This window comes from Ostrea edulis, chromosome 5 (genome assembly GCF_947568905.1).
Source record: "Ostrea edulis chromosome 5, xbOstEdul1.1, whole genome shotgun sequence".
Taxonomy (NCBI): Eukaryota; Metazoa; Mollusca; class Bivalvia; order Ostreida; family Ostreidae; genus Ostrea; species Ostrea edulis.
The window spans coordinates 39,388,969-39,400,302 of NC_079168.1; the positions used below are offsets into that span (position 1 = coordinate 39,388,969).

The 11,334-nt window shown below is 37.2% G+C and overlaps 1 protein-coding gene across 1 annotated transcript; it reads left to right on the top strand.

Moving 5' to 3' along the window:
• The first annotated feature begins 292 nt into the window (after positions 1-292).
• On the top strand, positions 293-2,403 carry LOC125682443 (P2X purinoceptor 7-like). The gene is made up of 4 exons (XM_056165993.1): positions 293-543; positions 1,189-1,437; positions 1,567-1,806; positions 1,942-2,403. The coding sequence occupies exons 1-4, from the start codon at positions 493-495 to the stop codon at positions 2,203-2,205; spliced, it is 804 nt and encodes a 267-aa protein (XP_056021968.1). The 5' UTR covers positions 293-492; the 3' UTR covers positions 2,206-2,403.
• The last annotated feature ends 8,931 nt before the right edge of the window (positions 2,404-11,334 follow it).

Consider the following 11,334-nt stretch of genomic DNA (forward strand, 5'->3'; position numbering starts at 1 on the left):
ACGAAGAATTAGCTCCGTGTGAACGCTAAGCGAAGCTAATTCGAATTAAATGTAGACGCATGCGTAATGGCCAATTTGGGTCACATGCATCATACCCATGGTCAGCTATATATATTAATGTTAGTTTTGTACGAAAAACTAAGCAAAATGATAATAATCACTAAAAACATGTACAAACAGCATGTCATTAGATAATGTCAGACGTAAATCTGTGCTCTGCATAGGCATACTGAGTAATACATGTGGAAGGAATTGTTTTTAAATACGACAACAATGTTTTAAAGGCATACACGCTGATACCAAATAATTTTTTTTCGTGTGAATTTAAACCAATCTAAATTTACATACATCTTTATATAGATAAAATACAAATCTTCACCAAAATTTGCTAATTAAATCCTAGAGATTAAATGAAAAAAACAGAAATGAAACTATTACAAATAGGCAGCTGTTCTCGTGAATATTCAGGAAGCCGGAGTTCCTTTGACCGCTATGCGCATGTGCGCGGGAAAACTAACACAACGATTGAAGATGGAAGAAGAGGTAAGAATTGTGTGCAGTGTTGTTTTCAGTAAGAATAATGTATAAAAAGACCAATTCAATTGACAGATAAGCTATTTTCCATTTGTATGTTCTTTATTGGTACGAGAATTGAGGCACTCCCCAAGCAAAATATGTTTTAGATGGAAATAAACGTTCGTATAAATGTTGTTACCGGGTATGGGGCCATGGAAGGGGGAATTGTAAATTAGAGACCGATTATAGCTATGCGATATTTTTATGAAATGTAAATATCTTATATGCTTTTTTGTGTATTTTATTATATTTTTGAATGATTTATTACTTGGAGAAATAAAAAAAAAAGTTTATCAAAGCACGATCAAGTGTTAATTCCCTCTCCGTATGTAAATTTTTGTATATGTGTGTGTGTGTGTTTGTAAACTCTTATAGTCTATAGCTGCTTAAAGGTAGTAACAAATTTTTACTTGCTTCAGTTTTTTTTTTTTTTTTTACATCATTACAACAAATACCAAAGTTATGTAGCCAATGCCTGCACATAATATAGAGATGTTGATTCATGACTGGCATATTTAGAGTTACATGTATGATACTATCTATCATTTATAAATATCATCCCAAGTTAACAATGTGTAGAAAACAAATTAGTTTGTACTTGTGATATTGTAGATAAGTTCAAGTGCAACTCCAAGTCCTGAGAGACGGCTACGGCCAAGACAACAGAGGGGAGTGGAAATGAGCGACACAAGCTCAACTTCTAGTCCTGTTAGGCGTGGAGCAGTAAGGGGGAGAGGAAGAGGACGACCAGCAGGCAGAAGAGGAGCAAGGGGTGGACGTGGAGGAGGAAGAGGCCAAAGAGGCGGACATATAGGAGACGTAGCAGCAGCTGCACTGCAGGACAGGCAGAGAAATCTCCGAGTATGTAAATACGTTATCAAGCACATGTAAATTGATTTACATATCATTGAGCTGTTCTGAATTCAAATGTGCTACTTTTGCATCATTTCATTTTGATTTTTTTTGTAAAAATAAAGTATGTACTTGCAGGCGCGTATAGAAGAAATGAGCGATACCAGCAGAAAAGAACTGCTGATGAAAACAGGGGACAAGCACCCAAGTCTGTTGTTAGACTTAATTGACCAGGAAGCACCACAGGGTGGTTTTCATCCAGTTCCTGGTGGAGAAAGTCCAAGCTGGTGTTCCTGCCTCATGTGCCGGGATATGCCCACACAGATTGAGAGGATCTGTTGTGGCAGACCTCCCAACCAGTGCCAGTCACAGCTGCCGGTGAGATGTATTTCTATTTCGTTTTAATAGGTGCAACATCCTATGAAAACTGATGTGAAATATGTATATTCTAAGATATAATGTGTTTGTAATGAGGACTTTCATATTAAAAAAAACTTGTATATTTTACTGTAGGACTTCCAGCTGTTAATTCTGGATGAGCTGGTATTGACAATTGCCCAAATATACCGACAAGATGTCCTCGCCTTGCCACAGGATGAAGATTACAACAAGGGAAAGAGGTATGCTGCCTATCGACAGTTTATCTTGTGGCACCATGGACGCCTTGGAGTGGGTGTTAGGCGGATTATCCCTAGCTGTTGTACTTGGGCGATCCGTGACAAGTATCCCAACCAGTATGGACAGTACATTGGCTTCATCCCCTCTCGTTTAGGATGATTTCTTGTACCATTTGTAAAACTATTTTAGTTGTGGATTTGTATATTCAAGATTGTAAGACACTACATGATAGTGAAACTTTTGGTTTTAATTCCAAATTTTTTAGTACAAGTTTGTTTTCCTGATAATTTTTTTGTAATAGCAAGCCTACAGTTTCATACATCATCAAAATAAAAAAAAATTGTCAACACTTTCAAAGTCTTTAATTTGTTATTACATGTTTCAACAAACATCATCAGTAAATGTTAATTCTTCACTGGAGATTTTACAAAATGGATTTTCTTAGGGGTGAAATCAAATGTTTAATGTCTGACAAAAATCTTGTCATCAAAACTCCCCTCCAAACTTAATGTCATGAATGTTGAAAAATATAATGTTAATTATTTTGGATGTTAAGATGACATAAATTGAATGGATTTGTAACCCTCTTCCCCAGACTGTTTGAATTTGGATTTTTATCTGACATTGAACATTTGATCTTCCCCCTTATTTTACCATGTTTTCATGGATTGGGATATAAGTCTGGTGAGTCTACAAACTGGTTTGTGCTTGCTATCAGCAAACCAAAGATGTACCAGTGCTTGATACAATTTCTCAAATTTGTTTGCCTTGGTGTTATATCAAGAGGTCCATGGGACACCATCACTTTGGCCCTACTATCGTCAGACTTTTTAAATTTCTTTTTTTTTTTTTTTTGCTGCAATTTTAATCACACAAGATATCTTACCTCGCATTGTGCCCCAAGACATCAAAGCAATACCCAGCTTGAATAAACACATCCTCAGAATGCCTCATTATCATTTGGTTTATCATTGTGTACAATGGTAAACCAAAGAAATAAGCCTGAATTTGGAAAAAAAAACTGACCATCATTTTAGCACCCTGCTGTATCCCAAGAATTCATTGCGCTATAAAAAAAAATTGAATTCACATATCTTGAATGCCAAAAAACCAGCCTTATATATTTACTTTTTAAAATCATTGACCTTGTATTGTGGTCCCAACCAACCTCCAAGGACCATGATTTAAACAAGAGGCCCATGGGCCACATCGCTCACCTGAGTCACACCTTGGCCCATATCTAAAGATATTTTCATATATTTGCATGAAAACCTTTGATCCCGTATTCATGATTTGAACAAACTTGAATCTGCATTATGTCAGTAAGCTTTCATGTAAATTTCAGCTTTTCTGGTTGGTATAGTGGATCTTGAAAAGATTTTCAAAATGACCCCACCCTATTTTTGTGATTATCTTCCCTTTGAAGGGACATGGTCCTTCATTTTAACAAACTTGAAAGCCCATTGCCCAAGGATGCTTTTGGCCACGTTTGGTTGAAATTGGCCCATTGGTTGTGTAGAAGAAGTCGAAAATGTGAAAAGTTTAGGGACCACAGACGATCAGACTCACTTGCGCTTTCAGCTCAGGTGAGCTAAAAACCTTAAAATACTAGTCTCACATAATTAGCACATATGAACAGACAAACTCAGAAGGTTAAAAACTTGTTTAAAATTTATCTAAATATCAGATGTTGGAATAGTGGATTTAATAAAATATTAACATACATGTACATACTGCAAGATTGGTGTCAAACACTTCACCACTGCACTGCTCAAGTTCTACTAATATTTCAACTAAATTGAGCTACAACCAGAGGAATCATGCCAATAGATCCTCTACCAATCATATAAATGTCCAGTTATCAGTCTTTAAATCGGGATTTCTTCTCTTCTGCTAAGTCTCGTGTTCTTGGTGGTAAGACGGGGGCAATTGTTTTGGATATCCGTGATAATATGATTTTCTTTTTTACATTTTTTAAAACATATGCCGCTCATTGTTAATTTTTATATCATATGACGTCACAGTAGACTTATAATACGTATTAGTAATTAAAAATTACGTCATAACAGTAGTCAGCGGAATGGTGAAAAAGACGTTCCGAAGTTTTAAAATTGGGCCCATGAAGAAACAATAGATTGTCTAAATTGAATGCTGGTTGTCGGAGGAAATAACAAGTAATTTCTTGGGAACATATAAATAAACACGACAAAAAACTCCTTATGTGTAGATCAGAATTATGTATGTAGGCCTAAATATGTAAACATGTAGTATACTACATGTAGGCCTATATAGCGTTTTGAACAAAGAATTCTGTATAGATCTACACAATATTCATTAAAATATCTATAATAATAATTTTCAATAACATAGTCTATTCTTTAATTTATTTCGCGCACCCTTTAATAGAGATGCATACGAATTTAATGCGCATTAGTTTACTTCGCATTAAATATTACCGCCGTGTGAACGCTATTTAATTCGAATTAATTTAATGCGGATTATTTTACTTCGCATCAAATTTGATGCGAAGTAAAATTTAATGCGCATCCGTGTGAACGAGGCATAAGTAAACGAATGAGCAAATTCGAAAGTCGAACTATCATCGGACGGATTACCAATTTTTTTTTACTGTAACTCGCAACGGCAATGTGCAAATGCTCAAATACGGATGACGAAGATCTAATTTCAAATTTACAGTGAATAAATAATGCATTCACTTGTTACGCATCTACACAGACATTACATTCCTTTACATCTTACGCCATTCAAATAACGAATATACCGTTATGTACTACAAATGTCAAGATAACGATTAACATTTTTCTATTTTACATTGAACCAATGGCGCATTTAGGAACAACAAATACATAAATGCAAAGATAGAATATTGAACTCTTTGGCTCTCCATAGTAACCAAGATCATTTGGCCGAGGTCAAGGGAATCATATTTTAGAAATTTTCGTTTGGGTCATTATTTTGCAGAATTTTGTTTGTTTGTTTAGGCCTACACCCCTTCGAGAATATTCATTGATATTGAGACGTTACCAGCTGTAGGTGATATTTTGACTTAATACGCAACACAAAGGTTGCTTATGGCCAGATGGTTTGCCAAGGTCATGAACAGGCTATCTGGTAAAAGACAAGTGTAAAACGGTAAATTGATGGTTTATTTGTTTATTTATATGTCTGTCGAGACATTTTTCACATACTTATTACTGAAACGTCACCAGCTGTAGGTGAAGTACCACAAATTAAGACCAATGCTTATCTCTCAGGGACGTAACAGTGAGGGTTCTTTATCGTGCTAACGCCTGTCGCGACACGGGTCCTCCGTTTTTGAAGGTGATATCCAAAGGCCCGCGATTCTCACTTCTAAACGCCGAGCGCAATCATTACCTATATTAACGTCTTAGGTTTGAAGCCGTCATGCCATGAGTGGGGTTTTGAGCACGAAGTGAACGTTCTACCACTGAGCTACCGCTACTGATAAGAAGTGTTTTTGTCTGGGTCATAGCATTGTGCCACATATATGTCTCGATCCTTAAAGGGAAAGACAACCCTAACCACAGTGTTGCTTTTATGAATTAAGTATTACTTACTGATATCGTAACTGACAGTCAACAAAAATCCTTGCTTAACGAATAAATTAATATCAATCTACCATATACTTAAATTACCCGCGGCTGAAGTTTGATTTATAATATCAAAAGTTTAATCTATGACGTCACACCGTCGAGTCCGGTTTATCTCATCATCAGCACTGTAAACATGGCAAGTCACGAACAGTTAAATTTGGAGCCGTATAGATTTGAGCCCGTTCTTTCGCAAGAAGAAATTAAGAAAAGAAGACGTTCAGTCGAGTCGCAGACCAGGCAGACGGTACACGTGTCTTCATACAAATGTCTCGAAGCTCAACTTGTCATTACTCAAATGATGGATCCACAGTTTACAATTTTACATAGTCTTTTCTTTTCAGATGACTTGGTTGGATTAGGAATTTCGAAGTAAAAAAACTTTTTTCACATCTCCCCTTCGCATTAGTGTAATTAACTGCTTCACAAGAAGGCATCAACTTTACTTATTTATTCGTAAAATCTACCACATGCACATCTTTGATGATCTCTTGAAAATTTCAATCAAGTTTAAGTCAGGGGTTCTATGACCGGTATGGACTCGGGACCCCTGACGTGAGGATGAAACCGCCGTAAAATGGTTGAAATTTTGCTAAAATGGATCAAACAATCAATCCTACAATATACAAATGGCTAAATACATTTCACTTTCGTACAAAGAAAATGAATTCACGTCACAGTGCAGATAAACATGTACTCCTTATCAAATCGTAACAGAAACTGGTCCATAATAGAATTGTATCTTTAAAGGCAATCATCGGAGGACCTATTGCTATCCGTTCCTGAATAACAATGTGCGTTGTACCACAGCTTGGCGTGCTTTCTTTTGTTAAAAGTGTGGGTTATCTGTTCATAACCCACACTTTTCTTCAAACCCCGCCCACATTCTCGAAAAACCAAAAACAAAACAACATCACTGTCCACTGTATGAAGTTCCTCCAGATCAAAATTGCACATATCAAACACGGATAACTGACTCAGACTAAGTCCTCCAAATACATTATAGATATTCGCACTGAATCTCACTTAAACCTTGATACAAGATAATATCGTCAATGGTCTCGTTCCAAAGACTTTCTAGTTCCATATTCTCCTCAAGTCGAGAAACACGTGTAAGTTGAAATACGGGTATCATTTATAAAGAGTTTTATAAAAGACCCAGTCACATGATAAGAACGCGTTTGAGAGATAAACTTGTATAGCGGAGAGAGTGAATCAGACTTGTGTTTCTTTTATGGTTTCGCGTCTTACAATTTTTTTTTCTCTTATGGTTTCACCATTTTAAAAAAAAATCTATTGTATATACATGTAAACGTTTTTCCAGCCAATTTAGTCAAAATATGTATTAAAATAAAAATATCAAAACCAACAGTCCAAACATTTATATGCACTTTAAAAACGGCTTTTTAAAAACAATTAATGAACATACATTTTTCGGTGATAGAAAGTCATTAAGATAGAAATATATGGTGTTCAAAGTGTAGTGTAAAGACATAACAATTGGCATCATATTGTAAACAGGCGACCGCGCTTCCGAAAGCTATAATAAAATATAATGAATAATAGTAAACTATGGTACAAGTCACTTACTCCATATAATATTGTTGATTATGTTCAGATACCTGATGGGCGTGGTCATAATGACACTCGGGAGCTTCGCTCCCTCGTGTGATTATGACCACACCCATCGGGTATCTGCACATAACCAACAATATCATATGGGGTAACTACTACCTATCATTAAAAAAAATCTTGAACATTTTAGCTTCTACTAAGAAACTAATAAGCATTTGTCACCGAATTTGATGTATAGCATCTTAATGGGTAGGGGACTACATGTATTTAAATAATGTAATATCTAAAAGCTCTCCTCAACTTCCAAGCATTTATTAGTCAAACAAGTGCTTAATTATCATGAGCATGGGTGCCTCTACCAGAATGACTAAATTCGTGGCCCAAGGTTTAGGACTTCATATCCAAGGACGGGACTAAATTAGTCGGGAAGAAATGTATTAAATTTTGTAATAATAGACTGAAAATATCCAGTTACATCGAACATGTAAACCTCTAGATCACAGAGCGTGGCCAAATAGACCTTAGAGCGTGGCCAAATAAAGCACAGAGCGTGGCCAAATAAACCAATGAGTGTGGCACATACGGAGAAATTGTATTTTAATCTTTCTATACTCCAAACATGTAACAGACACACTGAGTGCCTTGCTTTGAGCCAAAGTAATTTGACCAAGGTCACTATCCAAGAAGTTACATGTAGATTATTTGTTCATGTCACAACTGCATAATAATGGGCATTCGAAGTTGATGTTGCGTAAATGTATATTCGGACAGCATGCATTGTCCTGAAAGATGGTCATTTGGTCAAAGCCACTAATGAAAACTTTTGTAACATGTGTATAAGATTACACGTTTAATATGATGAGTCTGCTTATGGATGGAAGAAACCAAAATCACTGGTATTAAGTTTATTTAGGTAGCCTATAGCCCATTTTGAACAAATTCTCCAAAGTCAAGTATACTTGTTTTGATAGATTTCTTTTTCTATGAAGTGCGTTTATCGAGAGATGTAATATATAGAATCTAACTTTGTCATGTAGATATATTGAATTGGCATAACGTTGTTTGTGACCAACAATGAAACATGGTCATTTGGTCAAGCTCTCAGGTAAAATATATTTGTCTCGAACTATAACATTTTAATGGAGGTCCAGGAACATTAGCAGATTGTATTGGCACTGCATATAATATATATAATTAAAGTCATGAACGAACCGGACACAGTACTTTTTATACGCCCGTCTTTAGACGGGACGTATTATGGTACAGGGATGTCTGTACGTCCGTCCGTCCGTTCGGGGTTTTCTCTTTATAATTTCATATCCCTTTCACATATCATGCTGAAACTTGCTGTGTAGCTTCGTTGTGGGTCACTCTAGGTCATACTACAATTTTGATCCATTTCGACCTTTTGTCCAGGAGTTTTGCCCCTTTATTTGGAAATAATTATTATATGAAGGGCACATAATTTGTCTGCCCTACTCCTCCCACAGTTTTCAAGTGAGAGCCTTCTTATTTTGTGGAGTGTTTGTATGGGTATTGAAGATGTGCATGTGGGATGGATTTTGATTTTCTACAATTTGTGAGAAAATTACAGGTTGTTGAACTTCGTCTATTTGGAAATTAATATTCTATGGAGGGTACATAATTTGTCTGCCCTACTCCTCCCACAGTTTTCAAGTGAGGACCTTCTTATTTTGTGGAGTGTTTGTATAGGTATTGAAGATGTGCATGCGGGATGGATTTTGATTTTCTACAATTTGTGAGAAAATTACAGGTTGTTAAACTTAGTCTATTTGGAAATTAATATTCTATGGAGGGTACATAATTTGTCTGCCCAACACCTCCCACAGTTTTCAAGTGAGGACCTTCTTATTTTGCGGAGTGTTTGTATGGGTATTGGAGATGTGCATCTGGGGAAGGATTTTCATTTTCTTCCATTTTTGAAAAAAATTACAGGTTGTTGAACTTGGTCCATTTTGAGGAAATCTCGATTTTTAAGCTAAGACCCTTGGTCTTATGAAAGTTTGTCACGGTCTCATGATGGCTGATACTACCTGAAGCAAAGTTATACAAATTATAGCACAAGAAAAACACCCTATGTAAGCATTTCACGGGCGCATTATGTACCGTTTGCGGTACTCTTGTTTGTATAGTGTCCGGATAGGGCCAATTGCAAAAGCGTGACTGCGCCTTAGTCACAACACGCCGTCACACCAACAAGCAACGCGCCTTTGCGGCGTCACGCCAACAAGCTTCCCGCCGACAAGCAACGCGACGTCACGCTAACACAACCTTACGCAACTCGCCTTCACGCAGTCATGCTAACACAACTTTACACAACTCGCCTTCGCGCCGACAAGCCACGCGCAGTCACGCTAACACAATTCGCCTTCTCGCAGACAAGCGCGAGATGTGTACAGTTGTGTTAGCGTGACTGCGCGTTGTTTGTCTGCGCGAAGGCGAATTGTGTAAAGTTGTGTTAGCGCGAAGGCGCGTTGCTTGTCGGCGCGAAAGCGCGTTGCTTGTTGTCGCGAAAGAGCGCTGCTTGTTGGCGTGAGAGCGCGAAGGTGCGTTGTTTGTTGGCGTGACGGCGTGTTGTGACTAACACGCAGTCACACTTTTGCAAATGGCCCTATCCGGACACCATATTTTTGTGCTTAGAAATTGTTATTGTACCTTATTGATGTCTTTTTCACTTATATTTTTATTGTAATATATTTATTTACAACCTATAAGTAGTACTGCTTTTGGAAATAAACAATATCTCAGTGGTGGAACGTTGGCTTGGTAACCAGTAGGTTGCTGATTAATTTGTAGTGACAGGGTATAAGTACTTTCATGACGTCATAGTATAAATGTGTGGTCTGGGGATACAGGTAGTGATTGCTCGTTCGCCAAAACGCTCGGAATTTAGAGACGAGAATTACGGGTCTTTCGGATATGACCTTAAATATGGAGGTCGCGGCAGGCGACAATACGTTAAAGGGAAAGGCAACCCAAACATTTTTTATATGATAAATGATAGGAATAATTATATGATGGAGATTTGTCATACTATTCAGTTGATATACGGCGTAGATAAGCTTCAGTACTAATTTCAAAACGTTAAAAATTGAAATTCCCGCTATCTATAGAAGCTGCCATGATGCGGAATTCTTTTGTATTCAAGACCACGAAAATCAATAATTTTGACGTCACACCGTCTATTCCGGTTTTGATGAGATCATCAAAGATGTGCATGTGGTAGATTTTACGAATACATTTTAAATAGGTGGATGCCTTCCTGTCAAGCAGTTAATTACACTAATGCGAAGGGGATATGTGAAAGCAGTCCTCCTCCCCCCCCCCCCCCCCCCCCCCCCCAGAAATTCCTGACCCAACAAAGTTATTTGAAAAAGAAGATATTGTGTAAACTGTGGATCATGATCATTTGCGTAATGACAAGTTGAGGTTTGAGCCATTTACATGTATGAAGAAACGAATACCATCTGCCTGGTCTGCGACTCGACTGAACGTCTTCTTTTCTTACATTCTTCGTGCGAAAGAGTGGGCTCAAATCTATACGGCTCCAAACTTAACTGTTCGTGACTTGTCATGTTTACAGTGCTGCTGATGAAAGAAATCGGAACCGACGGTGTGACGTAATAATTTAAACTTCAATGACCGCTCTCTTAGCGGCGGGTAATTTGAAATATAAGATAGATTAATATGATTTAATTGTTAAGCAAAGAGTTTTGTTGCTAAAGACTGTCATTTACGATATCAGTAAGTAATACTTTACTCATAAAGGCAACAATGTGGTTAGGGTTGCCTTTCCCTTTAAAGAACCCTCACTACTGTGGCTCTGAGCGCTAAGCATAGGCCTAAATTTGTGGTACGTCATATACAACTGATGACGTCACATTATGAGTGAAAAATCCTCAAAGGGACGAAAAACAAACAATCAAAGTCATGTGACCATGATGTAAATGTTGTAGATGAACAAGTGAAGATAACGAACAGCGATCAATCTCATAACTCCTATAACTCTCATACATCATATAAAGAATACAAAATTAGGAGGAGAAAAAACATGGACCTC